A 23,914-nucleotide genomic window follows, 5' to 3' on the forward strand; every position below is an offset into this window, starting at 1 on the left:
ACAGTGACGGGTTCGTCCAACTGGATTGCCAAGTTGAGGCCAGAGAGTGAGGTCCTCTTTCCCATTAATATGAAAGACAACTAATTTGCTTAAGCTTATTAGAAGTGATACAAATATTGCATGAGAACCAGCATGAGAACCATACCCAAAAGGAAAGGTTTGTGGGTTAATTCTCACAAACTGAAAAGTAAGCAAAAGTACCTTAGCATGACCCTAAGCACTAGCAAGTACACATGCAGTATTTGTACAATCCTAAATTCTTTATGGCCTGCATACAGGATAGAATTGCTAGATATTGATATTCTGCTGGGAACATGCCATTTTAAACAGCAAAGCTGGTGCCATCTTCATAAAAGAATATCAAGAACACAGATGGATCATACTGGTAGCATTGCAACTCCTTGCAGTATAATATAGTAACCTAGCATTATCATATGACCAGTTTTCTTTCTGCTTCTCTGGTGCTTAAAGTTAGGAATAGTTTATGTTGGGTATTGTGGTGTTTTTATTTTCATTTATGAGTATATATTGATACTTTGTATTATATATTTACACTACAGTGATAACACTGTATTACATTTACGGTATTTGACAGATGCTTTTATCCAGAGCTACTTACAATTATCTCATTTATAAAAATGAGCAGTTGAGGGTTAATAGTCTTGCTCAAGGACCCAGCAGTTGCCCCATGTTACTGTCAGAATTTGAACTCTCAACCTTCTAAACAAAAATCTAACATCTAACCACAGAGCTGCCACCTCCCTAAAATCACATTGCACTTTTACACTATGTCTGAGTTTCACAGTATATAATACAAATTATACTTACCGCTTTGAATACGCCATTATCCAGAGTGACTGACAATTATCTCAAATTAGCAATTAATTGTCAAATGCCCAGTGGTGACAGCATAATGGTCCCAGTCAGCATAATGGTTCCAATCAAAAATCCAGCATTTAATCTAGTGAGCTACCACTTCCTGTTAGTAATGAGTTTGCTTGATGGATGTTCTGTTTAAACTGGCTAGTCAAAATTATTATTAGTGACTTTTAGTGATTAGTGAGGTCTTGGGGTAACAGGACTTAGAAAATACAATATTTCCCACAGCCATAAATAAATAACAGTTATTTATGTTACTCATTAGAATGTGATGAACATAACATGTGGGCACTTTATGGACATTTAAAAATGAGAAATGTCCCATTTTGGGTAGATTCTAAGGTTTAGGTAGATTCTGATAAACACAATTGCAACTGTATATAAAAAATGACTTATGATGTGTTTATACTAATCCGGATAAATGTAAAAACAGCATTCTCCTCTAAAAACGCTACGGGTCCACACGATATGTTTTTGTGTTCCTTATTCACACAGAAACATTTTAAAACCCCTTTTTTCATGTGTATTATGTCCCTTTGACCTGCATGATTTCTGCTTGGTGTTTTATTTACTTTACGGCTCTTTGAAACATTGTGGCAATGACTAAAAATGCGTCATCATTTTCGAAAGCCTTTGTTTTCACAGTCCATTCTGAGAAATGAGAATAGCATTTTCAAATGTATCCACTTTAGAGAACATTTTTAAAAAGCTATGTTTTTGTTGACTGACAATGCCATCTCTGTGCGTGTACGGACAGCCAAAACGTAGAGAAAAATGCGTTTTTAAACAAAAACATATTAGTGTGGACATGGCCTCAAGCTCAGGGTCAAATCAAGCAATCAACATGTTCCAGGCGAAGAATCATTTTGCCAGGCAGAGAGGATATTAAGAGCTAGACAATAATTGTGAATGTGAGATAAAAACAGATTAACATCAAAACAAGACCATACAAAAAGGCTCAGTAGCTTAAGCAGCTAGTGCAGCTGACTGTATACTTCACAAAGTTTTCAACCAAACAAAGTTATTTCAAACAGTGGCTCTAAATGTGCATGCATTTGTGTGCACGAGTGTGCCCATGTGTCTATTTTTGTCTGAGTAATTGCAAACAGGATTGCCTATTTAACAGGAATAGTGCTTGTGCCATCGTATGTGTGGAATTGGATTTTGTAATACCCAAAATAAAAGACAGTGATGTGTGTTGGGAAATGGAGTCTGAGTTATGCGATTGTTGCTTGTCAAAATGTACGCACATGATCCCCATGTCACACTATAGGATCACAGTTGTCATAATTTAGACTGTACGACTGTACGATGTAAAAAATATTTACATCATCAATTTGGGACTCTTTCAGAACCGCATTCTCTCGCTAATGATAATGATGATTGTTTCGACATTTTCCCTGAGATGGTTTAAAGTTGTCACGTTAATTGTGTCATCAGGTTGTGCACTCCTATTGGTTCTTGGATTGACGATCATTGTAGGAAAAGTCAGACTACAGGAAAGTGTCTGAAATCTTCTGAATTATATTGGAGGATAAAACTAATTACAGCGGCCATTATTTAGCTGTGGGTAAACATGTCAAACCAACAGTCAAACACTACAGATTTTCACCAAGGATTATAGGCATATTTTAGCATTTTCTAAATTTGTCATAGATAATCAAATTGTCAAATCAGCTAAACCTTTTCAACCATCATAGTGGCTATGTTGTGTGATAAAGTAGCAATGAGTAGTCTAGTTTTGAAACTACATCATTGTAATTAAAACATATAATGCCTCGGATTTTGTATACAAAAGGTAAGAAAATGACACTTTGCATCCAATTAGATTCTCAAAGGATTTAATCAGTTATAAAATTACTTAATGCAATAAACAATGTACTTATTAGTGATTTGTTTTCCACATAGCCGGTCCCCAATTAGAAAGAAAAAAAACCTTGATGAATGGGCTTTAATGAAAAAAAAAAGAATAAAATATTAGTTGTACTCTTTAAAACAATTTGTTACCTAACTAACAAATAGAAAATGTTGTCCTGAAAGTCTTGTGTTAGAGGATATTTTTTATAAAACCTTGAGCTGAAAATACTGATTTGGAGAATGTTGTCATTCATATTGTCAAGGTCCCCTGGTGGTCTAGTGGTTAAGATGCAGCGCTCCCACCGCTGCGACCCGGGTTCGATTCCCGGTCAGGGAACCATCCCCAGCCACTCTCAGTGCCAGTCCCAAGCCCGGATAAATTGGGGAGGGTTGCGTTAGGAAGGGCATCCAGCGTAAAACATGTGCCAAATCAAAACGTGCGGAGGATCCGCTGTGGCGACCCCTAACGGGAGAAGCCGAAAGAAAGTTTTTGTCATTCATATTGTCACAGCATTTTGTTAAGGTGTAACTACCCAATATCCTTATTACGATATAAAACCACATCAGATTGCGCACAACTCTCTAATAACTAAACTACACACTATAAAGTGATTAGATGATTCTTCTTCTTCAGTATTTCCATGCCAGGGAAGTGAAATGAATTGCTATGTGTTTCTCCTTTGCATTCTCTGACTTAGTTTATGTGAATTTTGTCTTTCCTGGATGGTTCATGCAACCTGATCGTTTACCATACCCTGAGGTCCATGTTGCATCGGTGTTAGTTCTATTCACCCTCAGGCTTACGTCTTCTGACAAGTCATCTCATAACTATGCCATGTTATCTGATCGGAAGGCTTGTAGACAGCTTGTCACCGCAAATGCAGCAGCTTTATGCTTAGTAGCTTGTTGCTCTCTTTTGTGATGTATGGTCTTTCACTTGTGCTCAAATCATAATCTCAGTTTCATATGATTTCGTTTTTGAATACTTGTACATTTTGGTGATATTCCAATTTGCTTTGGGAACCGTTTGCCCTCTTTACCACTGGCAATAACCCAGATATTATCCACCCAGTCATATTGTGTTTTCACTGGTTGGAGAATGGAGCCATTATGAAAGTGTAAAAATATGAATGGTGCTGGAAACAATAAACTACTTTATTTATCTACGTTTAGATACCATCACCTTCAAAACAAAAATTTCTTGCACAGCATTACAATTCTCCCAGCGTTTCTCTTCTGGAATGTGTCCTGAAAGTGTTCTTTTTAAAGCGTGTCAAACACCTTCTGTGATTCGCGCTGGATCTCCACAGTGATGTCAAAACTCTGACCTTTGAGAATGACCTTCATATTCAGGAAGAGAAGGAAATCTGCAGGAGCAGATTCTGGATTCTGGTGAATAGGGTGGTTGCAGAAGTGAGATCATGTGGATTGTTCTACGACGATCATCATGCGCAAGTTGCAGAATGGTTTTGACTTTTTCCAGGGTTGAATTCATTGAAGGTCCTCCTGACATCGCCGTATGTCAAACGTATGTCATGTCAAATGTTTCAGTGATTCAGTGGCAGATTCGCCCAGTTTCACTCACAATTTCCAGTTTACTTTTTGTTCTAACTTGCTGTTCATGATAAAAGACGGGGCAATGCATGTGGTCAGAGTAGCATCAATTAGCACCAAAACCTTTTGATAGCACCTTATATGTGAAATAGAATATCTCTGAATTCTGATCTTGGCTGACAGGGGTAAATATATATGTGGTCTTTTGCTCCTGATGCCCACTTGCTTCAAGGTTGTGTTCTTAAATTCTTTTCTTCTCACTATAGTTGTAAAGAAAGGTTACAGGAGCCCTTCTATCAGTTTGAACCAGTCTGGTTATTTGTCGCTGATCTTGCTCATCAACAAAGCATTTCTAGCTAAATAATCGTCAGTGAGTGGATGTTGGTTCATTTATTTATTTTTAGTAATAATACATAGGCATTGAAGAAATATTCGAATCAGCCTGTTTGGTCAAGTGGCTTTATTGTTACTTTACCCATATTCAGTACAGTACACAGTGAAATTAATTGGCATTGGGCTGCGGTGATACCTAAAACAGCACAAATTAACACAAGCTTACACAAGAAATAAGCTTTATACTGTACTTGACTTGTCACATGTACCTTACAGGGTGGTAAAATTCTTCTTCACAGATTCCAGCAATGTGCAGAAGCTGGGGCCAGACCTCAGAGTCGTCGATGATACAACCCCTTGAGCACAGAGGGTTAAGGGCCCCAAGAGTGGCAGCTTGGCAATACTGGGGCTTAAACCCCTGACCTTGCAATCAGTAACCCAGAGCCTTAACCACTGAGCTCTTACTAGAGCAAACAGCTCTATGATATGGACATTGGCCAAAGGTCTTGGCCTGTATCTCCATGAACCTCAGCATTGATCTAAAGCTACAGGATTGGCTGATAAAATAATTATATGAATACTGCATACAGTATAGGTGTACACATGTTTCTAATAAATTGGAAAGTGGGTGCATGTATGCATGCAAACGTTTATATGTCTTTCTGTCTGTCTGTGTGACTGGTAAAAAATAAAACAAAACATATAAACTGTGCCGTCTGCAGTGAGTGTGAGTGTATTTGTTAGGAGAAAAATTAAGGAAAAGAAAGAGACAGAAGACAGTTCACTCTATTCCGAGTTCCCTCTGCCATTTTGATCATCCTGGCCAATCTGTGATGTGGTGTTTTCATTTGACTGGAGTCATTTCCTGTGCTAGATTGGCCTTCTAAATTCTTTTCAAACCTCCGAAGCAGGACTTGATGTTTAATTACAAGTCAGACGCTGCAAAGTAGCTGCAACAGATAGCAACTTTAAAAGTTCACGGCTTGTTCAGATTGGCTGCGTGACAGGAATTTGACAGCTGACATTATTTTTGGATATTGTGAAATGAAGGTCGTCAGATAGCACTTACATGTTATTAACACTCCATCTACTTATCCACTTAAGAATAGAAACATCAGAGCACTTAAATACATAATTACAGGCTTCATAAATATTGTCTCTAGCATGAGACACTAAACTGTCATGATAAATTAAAGTAACACCCATTAAATTTGAAGATGAGCGATGTAGGATATCTAGGTGTATGTCAATGATGTCATAAAAAGTAACCTGTTCATGCTAATTAGAAAACAAATAGTTAATGTGATGCTTTTGGGTTTTTAGACACATGTGGGAGGACTTTGGCATTCTATCCCTGTTATGCAATGACTGAAATTCATGTTGTTCCTCAGTTAGCATGTGTTGCACATTCATTTAATTTTATACAGGAATACAATTACGACTAACAAGTATAAATAACAAGAGCAAGGATGGCGCCGTTGAGGTCAAAAAAATTTTTAAAGTAGATATTGTGTATTATGGAGTGGAAGCTTGGTGTAGCTGGGATTTAAATCCAAAATCCAAGGCCTTAATCATTTAGCTACAATTACAGCAGATCAGATCATTCTGATGATACAAATGCGCCAAATTTCACCATACAAACCATTCAAATCAGTGGTGCCCAAACCTTTTTCTGTATAGGGCCAAAAACTTGATTGAGGGCCATAGAGCAAATGTTGCAATTAACCAAACTGTATTATATTAAAATGATAGCATAATATAAATTAAGGTTCCACTCAATTATGATTTCAAAAGATAGATAGATGTAACTTATATTACAATAAAAACATTGCAAGATAGAATTTAATGCTTTTTTACAACTATTTAGGCTATTAGCAATATAGCCATATGCTTGTAATATATGTGACGATTATATTTACTTATTTATTTTTTTATTTTTTTCAAAATGTGATGCAGGTGACAATGCTTAGTTACAAAATTATTTACATAGCTGAAAGTCAGTAAAACATTCTGCTCACAAAAAGGTTTTGCAGCTTAGAAAATTAACTAATAATGTTATGTCCAATGTTAAAATTAGAATTAAAAATCTGTCACTGGCACAGGCCCTATTGTTCATTTCTGGTTAAGATAAACAGAAATAGACACGTTACCAAGCTAAAAAAAGTCAGCCTGTAAATAGATGTGGTTTAGGTTGTTACATCCATTACATGTCAGATTGGTTATTAACACTATAAAGTATACTATAAATATAAGTTAACAAAAATGTTTCTGCTTCTGTTTAAAAATAATAATAATTATGAAAGCTGTTTCCGAAGATTTTTGACTCAATTTGAAATAAAATATTATTTAAATATTTAAACATTTCTCATTTATAGTTTTCATGCAATCTAATTTTTGACTTGGCTTTGTAGTCTTAAACAACCCATATGTAAAATAACTGATCAACCATCAGCATATATTCCATCAGTACCTTCATCCAACATTATGGCTTTAGAAATTAAAATGGATTACTACATGCTTTGCAAAAGCAACAAGAGATTAACAGATTAACAGGAAGTCATGTTCTTTTCTTACAATGATGCTGTGCACAAAAACGTTTGACACATATAGCAGACCAACCCCTAACAACTATGAGAAACCCCACCCCAGTGGACACTTCTTTCTAAGAAAGGACAGTCAATGAAATTTAGGAGCCTTAATCATATTTATTACTGTCAGATTTTAATTATTACACTTTGTATAATTAAATGAATAGAGAAAATTAATGAATAAGTCATTTAATTTATTTATTTATATTTATGCTCTAAATCCATTTGCTTCTTTTTTTGATTTGAATATTAAATCAACTCATCATTATTATAAAACAGATACTTGGAAGAAAAAAAAAACTGTTTAGTAATTATACTTTGCAGTTTTGGTGCAACTCTAACTGTTGGTAGATTACTACTGGAACAAGATAATTTCTGTAAATAAACATTATAAATAAGGCTAAATTAGCACATATAGTAAATGTAAAAACCCCAAAAAATACTTCTGCTATCATGCTAAACATGGCCTTACATTCTAAAAAAAAAATTGACTCAATTTTTACTTACTCTAGTAAACCTCTTGAAAGAAATACACGCGGTGCTGCAAAAGACGTGCAGTGTGGAATCAATGATACTCAACAATTCCTCCAGCCTGCATCCATTATTAAAGGCTTTTTAATATCGTCATAAACATATTGCTATGATACCACCTCGAGCCAAAAGCCCAAAATCTTGACTGAAATGTTTATTAGCCGACTATGTTAGACTGTGTAATTGCTAGCTCTGGTGAAAATTAATTTCTGATCACTTTAAACCCATTAGCTGTCTGCCCCAGTGTTTTTGCGACGTGTCTTGTGTGTGCATGTATTTTTGTGTGTTTGTGTGTGTGTGTGTGTGTGTGTGTGTGTGTGTGAGGATCTTTGTTCAAGCCTGGATGAGTCAGAATTACAGCTGCAGCTCTCATCAGGGAGGCGTGCACAGATTAATGACTAACCGCCACCGACACCAGTGTTGGAACCCTGAAAAACCCGGCGTTAAAACCCCACACGTGCCATTAATATGCAATTTCAGCCACAGATTCGTGAAGCATTACAGCACTGTCTCGCTGTGAAGTCACAGGGAGGTGGATGATCCTGCTGAGAGAGAAAAAAAACCTGCCCGCTCAAATTAGCCCACGATGGGAGTTTAACAAGAGTATTGTCTTTCAGGAGAGTGAGAAAAAAAAAAAACACACACATTAATGCGGGAAGTGTTTCTTGGATGTTGCTCCTTTTTCATAATTAAAAACACACAGTATTCAGCCATCTGTGCACTCATAAAAGTGTCGTTGAGAACATAGATTTATGGCACCTATGTGGGTTTTTACGGTTCAGAGTTTTTTAATGGAGAGCACATAACTTCTTTTTGAACACAGCGCTGTTTTATGGCACAAACAATGCCACTAGAAGGGCTGGATCGTTTTTTAACTTAAACCCTTCATTACATTTAATACTTGCCATTTAATGTCAAGCAGTGATTTCCAGCTTATTCCTATTTTTTCCTTGGGTCTAAATGAAAAGATTCCCACTGCCGTTACAAATTCTAATGTTCATATTAGCCTCAGTACAACCTTTTAGATATACCTTGCAGGAAATCCCTATCAAATATAGCTAAATGCAGCAGGCTCTCTGTAAAGCTGTTGTGGTACTGTATTCATTGTTAAAAGCAGTACAGTGGAACCTCGGAGCTCGCGAGGGTTAGGGACCAAGACCGGTCGCGAGTTCTGAATTTTCGCGACTTTTTGATACGTCCCTTCCAACCCAGTAAAAACCCAAAGAACACTATACGAAATCGATTTAAATGAGTAAATAACACTATTTCACTCCATAACACTTAATTATTAGACAATTTTAATGAGATAAACCTTGATTAGAAATGTTAAAACTAGCGTTTTGAGCAGCTCGCGGTTGCTCACGAGCCGATCTGAATGAGAGTCGCCGGTCGGAATGAAAGTCGCGAGCATGCGAGGTCGCGAGCGCTGAGGCCGCGAGCTCCGAGGTTCCACTGTATACAAATAAAATTCAATTGAATACATTTGTTGAGACCTAATGCTGCAATCACAAAAACAAGCACACATATCGTGTCCGAGCTAATTTTTCTTAGCATGAATGCTAAGTTTGTGATCAGCTCTTAAAATCTCAAATCTTGAATTTTCATCAGCCTCCAAATCCGAACGGTCACCAATTAAAGATAGAATCTGAAGCTTGTGTGGAGAATTTTCCGATAGAGTTGTTCGGTTCAAATACACATTTTATTTTGTATTATATGCGGTTGTTCTCACATCTCCAGGGTTCCGAGTTCCTTCCTGGGCTCAGCTTGATCTGTGTATTAAGTTTTTCCTGTTCCCTATGTTCATCTTCTTTCCTCTGAAATCCCAAAAAACACATCGCTGGTTGTATTTGGTAATTTAATTTACCTCTTCTTGTGTGAGTCTATGTCCCGGGGTAGCTTTTGTATCCGCTATGCTGACCTTGGTCTTGACCTTGACCATGATAAATTACTTACTGAAGATTGATGATTAATAATGAATGAAGAATAAAGGAATATCCAGTATATTAAATTCACTAGAAGACTCTTCCGCCCTTATTATTGGAAACTTTTTATATTAAAACTGAAAAAACGAATGGAAATGTCTCATTGTTTAGGCTATATGTGTATGAAAGTATACATGGGCCATTACTTTTCGTAAATAATTTCCAATCATCAGTCATTCTAGCATTCTAAATTTGAACACAAACTTTAATATATAGGTAAATAATATTAATAAATAGCCCAATACTGTTAATCTGTGCAATGCTAATCCTTTGCCGGGATCAAATGCTTCAACAAAATAATGCTATTTTTCTATTAACTCTGTGTATATTACGTTAAATATCGTCCATTTGACTAATTAATGAATTGAAATGTAATTAAATACTCCTAATGGACACTCAAGAATACTCTGAATGCACTTGGAGTATTCAAAGCTTAACACCATCCAGAGGTCATCGATTAGGTTTAAACAAAGCAGCGATATATTGTCAAATAGTAATTAGGTATATAAATTGCATGCCAACACTGAGTATGACATAACATTGAAATTTAATGGTTATTTGCTTTATCAAAAATATAGCATAACATGATTGCTCTGTACAACCCCATGTAATGCCAGTGGATTTTCCAGCACAGAATAAAACGTGTTTTTGTGTAGAAAAACAGAGCTGAGCATTTTTTGGTAAAACTGGTTAACATCTGTCACCACAGTTTTTGTTTTTTTCACATTTCCAAGCACATTTTTTTAAACCTATTTGCTGCTTAACTGCTTTTATAAAATAAAGTGCTAATATACTGTACATTAGATGTGTCCCAGTTTCAGTTCTTACTCACTTACACTCTCACTCCTGGCTGATATGTTTTTCTTTCCTCCACGATTTGGCATAACGACACACATCCTTTTCACACTAATTTTTAATGACAGCATTTTGGCTGTTCACATGAGTATGTTTGCTCTTTGTGCTGCAGAAATCCTGTGATTACGTCAAGTGCCTTCGCACACACAGAGACATACACTCACACACACACACACACACACACACACACACACACACACACACACACACACACACACACACACAATAATTTTACTACCTGACAGCACACTATCCACCCTACAGAGCATCATCCACCCAACAGAGCACCATCCACTGACAAGAAAATAAGAGACAAAAATAAAACATAACGATGAAATAAAATAATCTTTTACATAAAACTAACCCTAATTGTAACCATAGTAAACTACAAAAAATTTAAGAAATAATAAACACATCTATAGGGAAATATATATTGATTAAATGTATCTCCAGAATGTATGTATTCCTATAAAACTGTTTTGTGGTCTTTTCTATTGTTAAAAAGCTCCATACAAATAAATCTGAATCGAATTGAAGTGAAAGAGAAAACATTTGGCACTTTTATTCATTTATTTAATTTTTTATAAATAATCAAACCCTCAAGTCTGTTAAAAATAAATAAAATCCTTAAATAAAACCCTAAAATCATCTGGACTTGCCTAATATTCCCACATTGTCAAAAGTGTCAAATATTCCTATCCTTGTAACGACAATTGGCCACAAAGATCTAAAAATCATGCTTTAATATGATTCCAAAACGTGCGGAAGAACACGTAGTGAGAAAGAAACACTCTCATGACTGAACCCATTTTACTTTTATGAAGCTAGGCATACCTCTAGCTGTAAACAACCTTAACAAGCTAGCTAGAAATATAACACGGTAATGTTAGCCAAAAAAAATTGAGAGCTTGTCAAGCTTTTTGAAATGAGCTTACTATGATTTGACTTTGTTTAGCATATTTTCAGTCATTATTATCATTTCATAGATCAAATTAGGCCCATCTCTAAAACGTAGCAAAACAATTCGGCTAGTTTTGGGTCAAATTGTGGGTCATGCAGTAACTATTAGTAATCAAGCTACTGTGTGTTATCTGTAACACAAAGAAGCAAACAAACAGAAAATACACTATAAAAATGATTTAGCAATAGCCACAGAACAGTTTTGTCCCAGGGTCCTCAGTCCTGGTCAGCTATCCAACACTGGGCTCCCTGTAGTGTCCCATCACTAATTTCTAACACACAACGGTGTAATAATGAACATATCTCAGTATCTTCGAGTCTTAGAGGTGAAATCACAAAAGGAGACCATATCCCTGTGACTAAAAACATAATTAAAATCATTATGGCTTTGAATTTTATGTGGTGGGGTTAGCGTCAACATTCATGACTAATGTATGATACGTTTTTTTTATATTTGAGCTGCGTCACATTTCTAGATGGTCACAGTTCAGTACATTGAACTGTGTTTCCTGTTTGCAAACCTTTCTCCATGCAGGAATGCTAAAATTTTACAGCCAATATATCAATCAATAGCTTCTAATCACTGCATTATCATTCTGATGATATGTCTTTAATGATGGATGATATTTGGCTCAGTGTGTCGTTAATAATAATAATACCAATAATAATAATTAGACTGAATAAATACACATACAATACAATATTTTATTAGGCGGGACATCAGAAAGGGTTTTGTTTTTCCACAATGCACATGTTTGTGAGCAGGATCACGGAACAGCAAATCAGTTAAAGTTAACGCAGATCTGGAATGTAAAACACACCATGTGAATAATATGTACTTTATAAATTGAGATAGACCTTCAGCTTTGAAGTTGTCTCCATTGGCTGGTTATATGATATTTATATATAGATATTTCTTTCTGTTTCTTTTTTTTACTCTTTTAATATTCACTGTATATTAGGCAGCCTATGTGTGGCATAATGTTGAATATGTTCAGCGTCCGAAGGAAACACCATGAACACCACAGACAAACAGGATCTTCCATTCGTGCAGAGACAGATTCACTTTAGTAATGCTTCACTCGAATCGGGAAGGTCCGCAGCTCCACAGTCAACCTCACAAACGATCTTTAAGGCTCTACGAACACAAACGAAAAGCTTTGTTTCGATATAAATAGACGCAGTCCGGGATCCCAGTTATTCTTTTTTTTTTTTTTTTTGTTTTTTTTTTTTTTTTTTGTATACATATATAGTTGTCCGCTTTCATTCTCAGGCGAAAAAGGTATTTTTTTCCCCCAACGATAAAATCCAAATGGGCTCCTCTTGCTCAGGGTTATATTAAGATTAATACACAAACTCCAGGGTCCATATTCAGCAATATTATCAATACCCCCAAGCTCTCTTAAAAAAAAAAAAAAAAAAAGTCAGTTTCAGTAATTAGAGAGGAAAAACTAAAAATCCAGAAAAGGTGGAGTATTTCCATCCGCCCATGAGATTCCCTCGCTCCAGTTTGAGATAAACCCGGTCCTCCCTTTCCACCATCAGTAACACTCCGTTACTCGCCGCCTCTCTCGTGACATCCTGGTCTCCGGCGAATGCAGATATGATGGGGTATTCGTTGTGCATCAGGTTCACCTGAACCGGAACAGAAAAAAAAACATTATGTAGATGTACAGAGCTCAGATATTTTGTAACAGACAATGACATGAAAGTATTCACACTGTTTAGATAAGCAAAAATGTATGTCTGAAGCTAACATTATAACATTATATAATATATATATATATATATATATATATATATATATATATATATATATATATATATATATATATATATATTCAGATCACATTGATATTCCATTCCTTTACACATCCAGACAAGGTTAAATATTGTTTGTGTTGTTTTTCGCTTTAATTTGACTGCACATAAATCTAATTAAAGGCAAGTTAATCCCTAAATAACAGTAAAACCTGCACATCTCTGGAATCGGAGTGTTAAAGGGCCCCTGGGGTAAAACAAAAAAACAAACAAGCTAAAAAAAAATAAAAATAAAAAAATTACTGTTGATGTTCTTGAGAAACCTCATTTTGCCACAAATAGACACCGGGGTTGTAAACAATCTCTCCTGCCCTTAATAACTTGCACTCTTTCCACATCATTTTCCTTAAGGGGGCATTTAGAGCCAGGGGTAGCCTACAAAGCAAAAACAAACCCTTGTAATATTCTAAGGACATTATAGAAATTGACTCCATGAGTGAAACTAAGATTTAATACGGCATTGGCTTTTCGTGTAGAAGATGCAGTCGCAAACTTGCTGTGCTCCTGTTCTGAATTATACATTAAAGGTGAATAAATAAATAAAAAACCTTCAAACCTAAAAAAAAAAACTCTCCTTCTCTACATGGATTAAACAAAGCAAATCATTTTTTAATTTTATTCACACCAGGCATACAAATCAGTCTAGGTTAATTAGTGCTTTTTGTAAGAAGAAGGTTTTTTTTACTTCACACACTTTCCTATACAGCTTGATTATATAACACACGCACGTTACTCTCTTTGCCAATTTAAAGCGCTCAAGATCGTCAAAGCATCTCTAGCACCGCACCACGTTCATACGTCCCTTCTTAAGATTCTCACCTGGATGGTTTGTCTGTTGTAGACTTTCACCACATGGAAGCTGAAACTATAGATTCCCCTTCGCGGTGCCGTGAACACGCTGGCCTTCAAGTCAAAATGGTTGCCGATGTTCACCAGAACCTGGCGAAAAGCAGCAGCACAGGTATTTTAAAACTCTAACACCATTTCAGTCTTCATTATAAATCGCTTTGATCTGACTGACTTCCATATCATGCTTTTAGTTACAATACTGATCAGTATAAAAAATAAACGTCTTTCTATGAATTTTACAGAATAGCCACCAAACTTCACACTTCATGTTTTTCTCATGTCAAATAATAAAAATAATAATTGTGCAGTTTGATTTTTCAGCATGTTTCAGCATTGTTTTTCATGTTATTATTTTTCATACGTTGGACCTTTGAATTTCACTCTCATTTTTTTTACATGCAACGATTGTTTGAGGATTTTTCCACACATCATCACATAGTATTATTGAAACAATGTCACGTGTGTTCATTTCAATTAAAGTGCCGTCCGCAAAAAAAGCAAGGTTTAACATGCTGAAATGGAGCTTCATCAGAAACGTACAGTATTTCATATGTAATCCAACTGCGCTCACATAATCTGATCAAAATGCATGTATTTTTGTAAAATACATTTGCCTGGGCTTTTTTAACATGCACACGAAATGAGGGTTTTGACTGTGCAATGCAGTGCAATAAAGATTTTATCGCACATGTGTTCATTTCCTTCCAAGAATGTGCCACAAGGGAATATAAAAAGTTTGACAGTGAAAAAAAAAAGATCTGTATATACATCCGTATAAACAAAAAAAACCGAGTTAATACTTTGTGTTGACACTGAATTAACTGCAAACGAATTGAATACTAATTCTATACAGTACACCATACAGTGTTCACGTGTTTATTCTCTAACAGGCATTCATTCCATTTAAATCTTAAATATACAAGTTGAGCTGATTAAAACAAGACATTCAACATTGTAAAAGATGGATTATGCTGTGGATTATCTGTAAGTAAGTGTGCCACGGGTGGATTTATTTTTAGCATTAAGATTTTCCACCCTTTTAAAATAATAATAATAAAAAAAGATAGATGCAACAATAATGTGCCCAAATCCACAAATCATAAAACACACTGTACTCTCTTTCTGTTCTCCTCGGATGCATACAAGCCTATCAATGTCCATTAATTAGTAGTGTATATATAATATATATCCATTTAAGCACATGGACAAATTCATCAACATCTGCATTCTTTCAATGCAAATATAAAATCTACATTTCACTATTGAAAAGCTGAGACTTTCTGACACTGGAATAAATTCATTCCACCTGAACCTGAACAGTCCATGTGTGTCAGAGCAAAATTTCATTGCTCACAATTAAACACAGATAGTAAGCTTAGTTAAGACCTACATCACATTTCTGTGCAGTCGGAGCCTATAAGTTATTTAGCATTGCAGGTGCAGTGTATAGTAACTCCCACAATTTCATAAGCAATAAATAAGTTGTGGACCTGGTCAAAGTAGATGGTGGTGGAGGTGTTGCTCATGTCAGACGGCTCGTGATTGGTGCCCCTGATGGCCGAGAACGCTACCCTGGCACTCCCCGAGCGCACCGAGATGCCAAGCGCTGACGTCACGCCGCCGTCCGACGACGGGTTCGAGTCACACACCACGAGGCATTTCCCTTCCAGGACCACAGGCTCGGTGTCATTCTGACCCAGAGACAGGCCGACCCCAAGCACCAGGAGGAGAGTGAGGACAAGCCGTGACATCTGTACCACGTAGCGTCCCATCATAATCACACAGGGCGAGGTTACAAATCGGGTAAAATCCGACTCCTTGGAGGAATTCTTATGGTACTAATCACCTTCCCCAAGCTCTCTCACTCTCTCTCTCTTTCTCTTTTTCTTATTTTTGTTTGTCTTTCTTTGTTTCTTTCCTTCTTTTGTTCACGAACTCCAACCAATGTTCACCTTTTTCCCTCCTTCCTCTTGGCTGATGTTGAGATCTTTAGAGGACTTGTTTGATATATTCTAAGGACAAAAAAATGATAGTACATATTAAGTTTAAAGGCACTATTGCTCAATTGCTCAAAATGACATGCAGTTTCCTCTTATAAAGTTTGCAATGCATCTCTGATGTACTAATTAAACTGTCATTCATGCAACTTTTTTTTTTAAAACTACTCATTTTTACATTTTGCTTCAAACGTTCACCACACCATCAATTGTCTCCATCACAGACCTAAATAAACTGTATACATTTGACTTGTAATATAATAATTTCATGCAAATTCTCCTGCTCAATTATATGCACAATTTCTTTTTTCTAATCATTCTTCATTTGTATATTTTTTTCATCTTATGACCATAAAATCCATCTTTTTTTTTTTACCTGGTAAATCCATTGCTGTGTGGGACATCTGCGTCCTTCTGAGGCAGAGAGCAGAATGGGGAGAAATCGTCCTCCCCTTCATTCCTTTATAAGGACAATTCCCGCCCAGTTTCAGAATTATTCACACACACACACACACACACACACACAAACACACACACACACTTACTCACTCACGCACAGTACCTGAACGCTAGATTCCCTTGGTTTTCTTCTGTATAAAATCAACCGGTCAACTGAATGAACAAATAAATAATTCTTCCTTTTCCCCTTCTTCTTTTGCATGACTGTATATACTGCATTACATGAACAGTATAAATATATATAATACAATCTAGAAATCTGCTGGTAAAAAAAAATAATTAAAACCTATTCTTCGTATGAAGAGCAAAAACGAACGTGGCCAGTATTGATGTATCTCATAATAATTTGAGAACAGAATGAGGAGGAAATCATATTCTGTATATGACAAGTGCGTTCCTATGCTTCAGTATTTTCAGGGGCGGACAATTAAAGGTGCTTTAGCTCCACCCAGTGGAGGGGAACATGGTGTTCAGCTTTAGTTGCTGGACCTACTCATCAGCTTTTCTCAGTCTTTTTTATTTATAATTTTATTTTTTTTTAATAAATTTTTATAATGTGGGCCTTAAAATAGGCAGAATAGGCAGAGATTAAAAATACTATTTTGTCTATTTTGTGCGCTCCACCTAGTACTAGACCAATAGTTTTCAAAGATAAAATAAAGAGTCTATAATAAGCTTTTTTCCAGAAATACTCAAAATAGATAAACAGCAGTGAAATGCAATTTTAGCATCTATGAGAAATGCAAATAGTAGCAATTGTGCAAAATGAAAATGCTGATAAATAAATAAATAAATATGCAAAAAACTAAATTTCTCTTTATATATATATATATACACACACACACACACAAAACTAAAAATTAACCTTATGTTTGTCTTGCTGGGAGAAACTTTAAATTATGCACTTTGAATCCCACAAAAGAGGCTCTCAAAAATTAATGAGGATTCTAAATGAAATCCCTACAGATTTAAAAAGACATAGAAGTTATCCAGTTATGATCTTAGAGGACCCTTCTGTGTTCAAACCCACACTAAATTAATTCTCTAAACCATTTTGAGACGCATAGAATTCTTCTTTTAGAATTATAGAAAAAAGCTTTTAAAAGCAACTTTTTAAACTAAATAATTACTAAACAGTTTTCGGAGAGAGAGTTTTAAACAAAACTAAGCTTTCTTTAGTTTGGCCCTCTGGGAAATTCCTTAAATGATCTTCTATAAGAAAAGGATCCGAGTAAAACTTGTTTTATTGAGCTAAGCTGCTTATTTGTAAATGGGATCTTTAGAAATCAAAGGACTTTATCTCATAGATAGATAGATAGATAGATAGATAGATAGATAGATAGATAGATAGATAGATAGATAGATAGATAGATAGATAGATAGATGGACGGACGGACGGACGGACGGACGGACGGACGGACGGACGGACGGACGGACGGACGGACGGACGGACGGACGGACGGACGGACGGACGGACGGACGGACGGACGGACGGACGGACGGACGGACGGACGGACGGACGGACGGACGGACGGACAGACAGACAGACAGATAGATAGATAGATAGACTCCTTGTCAGAGATCCCTGAAGAAGCATTTTTAAAGAGATAAACAGTTGCAGGTTTTAGAGGTCCGTGCTACAACAACTATGAAAAAAAAAAAAATAAAAAAATTTTACATTTAGACAAATGATTTTATGAGAAGCTGTATCTGTGTACTAGTAAATGCAGAAAAAGTAGGGACAGCATCCTGGGCAAGGAGAGTAAGTCTGTGACTGTGTCCGTCATGTGTGTTCACTGATGGTAAACTGTGTAATAGTATAACACAAGAAACTATAATTCTAGAATTGCATGGTTTATCCACGGAGGAGTGTTCATTTATTCGACCCATATGGAAATACTTGATCATCTAAGCTCACTAATTAAAGAGAGTTGACAAACTAGTTGTAAGCTTCTTGACCCCCTTGTGTTATATAATGACATTTTAAAAAGGCTGGGCCAAAAGTTTTCGAAGAATGTGATTTTCAGTTCGACAGAGTGTGTTAAGACTGCTGAACCGTCACTTAACCTCTTTAATTAACTGTCACTCTGAAGTTACTAATTGGCAATATTACATAACTTGTGTCATACCAGTACGACCCGTTCTAGCAAAATTGGGGGATTGGGGGGAAGGGAGGGATCCGAGAATCTTTATATGCTGAGTTGAAGTATTCATTTAATTACTGACCCACTCATGCTTTATAATATCTTTATCTGCCACTTAGTTGTGTATAAGTGAAAGTGTTTTTCAGCTTATTGTGTTCCTCAAAGAAGGTTCCAGAATTATTTGCAAAGAAGAATACCAGTTAATTGAAAGCAATAGTAAGACCAACATTGTATAATTCTCAACTTTCATGAGTAATCTTTTATATGATTTTGAAATTTGTTCTGATGACGTGCAAAATCTTGTGTTGATTAGACAAAACTTGTAGGAATACTAAAAATAGTTTTTGACAAACCCAAGATGATCACATCATCGATTGTTTAAGTTTGTCTCTACTTAAAAACGTAAACGTAAATATCAAATTATCAACTTTCCAACCTAGTCTTGGCATTTTCCTCTAAATGTCTGTCCATCTATCCATCCATTCATCCGTCCATCCGTCCGTCCGTCCGTCCGTCCCTCCGTCCATTTTCTATATTGGTTATTTTATGTCAGACCACCACACAAGAGCCTGGAGCCTACACTTAGGAAGTTAGTGCAGAAAACACCTTGGACTTGGTACAATCACACACACATTCTAGACAATGCATGTCTTTGGACTGGGGAAGAAAACCGGAGTACCCAAAGGAAACCCTCCAACTCACAGGGGTACACACAGGGCAGAGGCTGGATTTGAACCCCCATCACTAGTGGTACAAGACAAACGTGCTAATCACCAAGCAACTGTATACTGCTTGTATGTTAAGCAAGGGGTTAATGAACAAAATGAGGAAAAAAAACCAAACTAAAACATAGCAAATTCATCAACCTAATCAATTCAGTATGTAATCTGGTGGCAATATTTCAAATTATGAAATGACCCAATAAAAATACATCTCTACCAAGTAACTAAGCTGATAGGAGCAAACTAAGTTTTATTTATTTTTATTGCATTTGGTAGGCACCCTTATCCAGAGCGACTTACAGCTGAACAGTTAATGTCCTTACCCAAGCGCCTAAAGTGACAACTTGGTGGTGCTGGGATTTAAACTCCTAACTTTCAGATTAAAAGTCCAATGCCTTAACCACTGAGGAACCACCTCTAAAAGAATAGTGACTATTTTTTTTTTATTACATTTTATTACAGTAGTACAGTATATTTGCATAAGAGCCATGTTCAAGGGACCAGTGGCAGCTTAGTGGTGCTGGAATTTGAACTTATGACCTCCTGATCTAAAGTCCAATATCTTCACCATTCAGCTATTCATTTGCTTTTTTCAAATAAATCATCAAATATTTCCCCACCAATGATAATGATACAAAATGTGAAAGGTTTTCCAGGTCTGCCACACAAATACTAGTCTCTTAGCAGTGTTTGGAAAACCAGTTTTCGTATGTACAATATATTTATTATTCACTTGGATGTCATCTTTTTTTTTTTTTTACAAAATATTTTAACATTTGTAAATGAAGCTGAAGGAAATACAACAGCAACTCTGTCAGCTGTCACGTGTTTGAATATGATTATGGAGATACTACAGGCATCCAAAGTAAAATTAATGTCTCTATTATAGATACATGTAAGTATGTATGTAATGAAACATATTTGTAGTGCATTTGTTTTATAGTATACTTTTATGAAACCTTAGCTGGAACTCTGATCAGACAGTATGTACACTTGTAGTGTAATGTAGCATTTTACAAAGAGATGTCAATAAAGGATCCAATTACAAAAACTCTGTCATTTATTTTCTTCTTCCCTAAACTGTTACCACAAATTTGGAGGCACACAATTGTATATGATGTCTTTAAATTTGGTAGCATTATATTTTCCCTTCCACTTAACCTCTGAGACCCAAACTGGTTCCAGCCTGACAGTTCACTAAGCCAGCTTTTTTACGATATGGTTTACAGGCAGCCCTGCTGTACATGCATGCTATGATCTTTTCTCATATATCGTACTGCATGACAGCATGGGCTCAAGCCACTCCTACTGCAACTGTATACAACAGAGCAATAAATATTATGGACAAAAAACCAATTCGACACCATCACTGTACCATTTTTAAGAAATATAATTTAATGAATTTTGAGAGTTTTAGCAATTTTTGCTTTCTTAAATTAATTTACAAGTGCATTAATCATTTAGTACCTGAGCCATTTAGTTCATTTATTGAGAGACAGAGCAGCATTCGAGTCACTAGGAGTTTTACAAATCATGACTGTAAAATCCCATACTGTAGGACCAGTTTTGGTCAAACTACCTTCTCTGTAAAGAGCTCCAAACTCTGGAACTCATTACCATCTGACATTAAGACTATACTGGACTTTAATGTGTTTACTTCCAGGCTAAAAAACTGGTTAAAGACAAACCAAAGGTGCACTCATTTTTAACTAGTAGGTAAGAGTTGTATATGATATATGTGTGTATGTAAACTTTATGGGTAAATCTCATGGGTAAATTTTATTGTGTATGACTAGGGACGGGAATTGTCCATATCATGTTATTTGTTTAAATTGAAGTAGTTTAGTATGTAAATTTTACTGTGTTTAGAGCCCAACCAGGGACAGGAGTTGAAAATTAGCATTTGCTATAAACTTTTTATGTAGCATTTCAGTGACAAGCTTGCTTTGACACTATGTATGTTGCATTGTCCCTGTCAAATAAATAAAATGAAATGAAATGAAACATAGGATGGAGTGGAAGATCTTGACTTGCCTGTTGCAGACCTCAACCCCAGTGAACACATTTGAGATTAATTGGAATACTGGCTGTACCACATACCTCCTCACCCTACATCAGCACCTGACGTTACTAATACCATTGACTTTACTAATGCCCCTGTGGCTGAATGAGCACAAATCTTCAAAACCACACTTGAAAATTTAGTGGAACATCTTCCCAGAAGAATGAAGGTTATGATAACGACAGAGCACTGCAGTGTCTATAGCAAAAACCTGCTGCAGCCAATCACATGCATTTATGTGACTTATTTAGCAAAATACAGATTATCAAGAAGAAAAAGAGATTTGTTATGAAAACTAAATTACTTCCAGTTTTCCTTTTCTATTTCTGCTTTTGCCACGCCCCTTTCCATTGTTAGCACCCTTGTCAGGTGTTATTAGCATGCGGTTTACTTTGGACTATAGATTTGCCTATGAACGATTTAGGGTTTGTTATTATCATGAATATTATGGAGGCTTATTTTTTCCATATCTTCAAGATATTGTTAATAATTAAAAACCTATATATATATATATTTTTTTTTTTTCCTTAACCTGAAAGTCTTACCATGTTTTTGCCTAATCTTACACAATATTCAGTTGTGTCATGCCCATGAAGTATTAATATTTATACCATTTTGGTCTAGGTAATGTAAGCCTATATGTCAAGCATCTTTTTAAAATGGCACACACGTCATATCTGTGGTTAGACAACTTCTTTGGTCTGGCCTATAAACAGATAAATTTTTCACTTGTGGAACTGAAGCAGTTGTCTCTACGGGCCTTGGCTACCTTTCTGACAGCCATCACGCAGCGTGTAGTGACAAGCGATGCAGAAACTGACATTAAAGCCCCGAGAGCACTCATTCACCCACGGTTAGGAGAAAGCAGAGAAAACATCAGAGAACATGAAAATGTCACGCTGAGAGGGCACAGGGACTCGTATTCACAAACCTCAGGGCATCTTACTGCATCGCAGATTGTCAGCCATGTGAAATTAAAGTCATGCGCTACTGTCTGTAACTATTCCCTCCAACAAGCAGAATTGTTGCTAACCTTCACAGTGTCTCTACCTGTTTATTCCGTTGCAGTCTGGAGAATGCCACAAGGCCTTTGCATAAAACACAAAGTGAATTATTGGATAATTGGTTGACTTAGCAGTCGGAAGAAGAGTTGAGTATTGGTGTTTATTCTGACAAGAACGTTGGTCACCTTCACAGTTCCAGAAATCCAAAGCTTGGGTTTCGTCTAATCTCCCATGCCAGATTGTGGATTGGCTAGACTAAATGCTCAGTCCACTGGTAATTGCCCCTGTCTGTGCAAATGTGTTCGTGAAGGAGTATTTGAATGGGGGTACATCTGTGCATGGTGGTCTTTAATGGACTGCCATCCAGGATTTATTACCTCACACTCAGCATTCTGGGAATAGGCTCTGGATCCTCCACAACCATAACAAAGGTGAAGCTGTTAATGACGATAAATCAACAAAAGAAAACATGCTGTTGATAAAGAAATCTCACAAAAGTGAGCACACAACTCTTCAGCAGCCATTTTATTAAATGTTTTTAAGGGACTATACTATAGAAATGAAACTTGGAAGTAGTTTAGAGTAGTCAATGTGCAGCTTGTACAGCTGTACACACTTACTGTCCACTAACAAAAACTTAACACCATTTTTATCTAAATAGCTGGCAACAAAAGCGAGTGAGCCCCAAACGATAACAGCTGTACGTTGTTTAACCATGCAAAGCCACATGTCCTATTCATCATGTTCATTTTTTTATCTGCTTGACAGAACCATACAAATTTGACTGAAGCTTGAGTGATATTAGAAACATTATGGCCACCAATTAGGCATAACGTTATGATCACCTGCCTAATATTGTGTTGGTCCCCATTTTTTTTTCGCTGCCAAAACAGTCCTGATCGTCGAGCATTAACAGCATTAACTTTTTCAGCAATTGGAGCTACAGGATTTTGTCTGTTGGATCGAACTACATGGACCGCTTCCCACGTGCATCAGAGAGCCTTGGCTATTAATAAACCCTGTCACCGGTTTACCACTGTTTTTTCCTTGGACCAATTTTTTTTATGGATAGATACTGAACACTGCAGACCAGTAACATCCCACAAGAGCTACAGTTTTGGAGATGCTCTGACCCAGTTGTCCAGCTATCACAATTTGGCCCTCGTCAAACTCGCTAAAATTCTTTCGCTAATTTTATGTTAAGTGGTAAAGTTATGATTAATATGATTAATAATTAATAGAGAAGGGGATGCAAGTGCCCATAATTTAATTGATCTGCAAAAACAGAGTATGGAAGCGTGTTTCCGCCACATAAAA

The 23,914-nt window shown here is 36.3% G+C and overlaps 1 protein-coding gene across 1 annotated transcript; it reads right to left on the reverse strand.

Moving 5' to 3' along the window:
- Window positions 1–12,230: 12,230 nt before the first annotated feature.
- cbln2b (cerebellin 2b precursor) lies at window positions 12,231–16,715 on the reverse strand. The gene is made up of 4 exons (XM_083530322.1): window positions 16,583–16,715; window positions 15,700–16,221; window positions 14,180–14,299; window positions 12,231–13,174 (listed from the first exon to the last, which is right to left on the reverse strand). The coding sequence occupies exons 2-4, from the start codon at window positions 15,982–15,984 to the stop codon at window positions 12,977–12,979; spliced, it is 603 nt and encodes a 200-aa protein (XP_083386448.1). The 5' UTR covers window positions 15,985–16,221; window positions 16,583–16,715; the 3' UTR covers window positions 12,231–12,976.
- Window positions 16,716–23,914: the final 7,199 nt, after the last annotated feature.

Source organism: Silurus aristotelis, assembly GCF_946808225.1.
Source record: "Silurus aristotelis genome assembly, chromosome: 25".
In the NCBI taxonomy this organism is placed as follows: Eukaryota; Metazoa; Chordata; class Actinopteri; order Siluriformes; family Siluridae; genus Silurus; species Silurus aristotelis.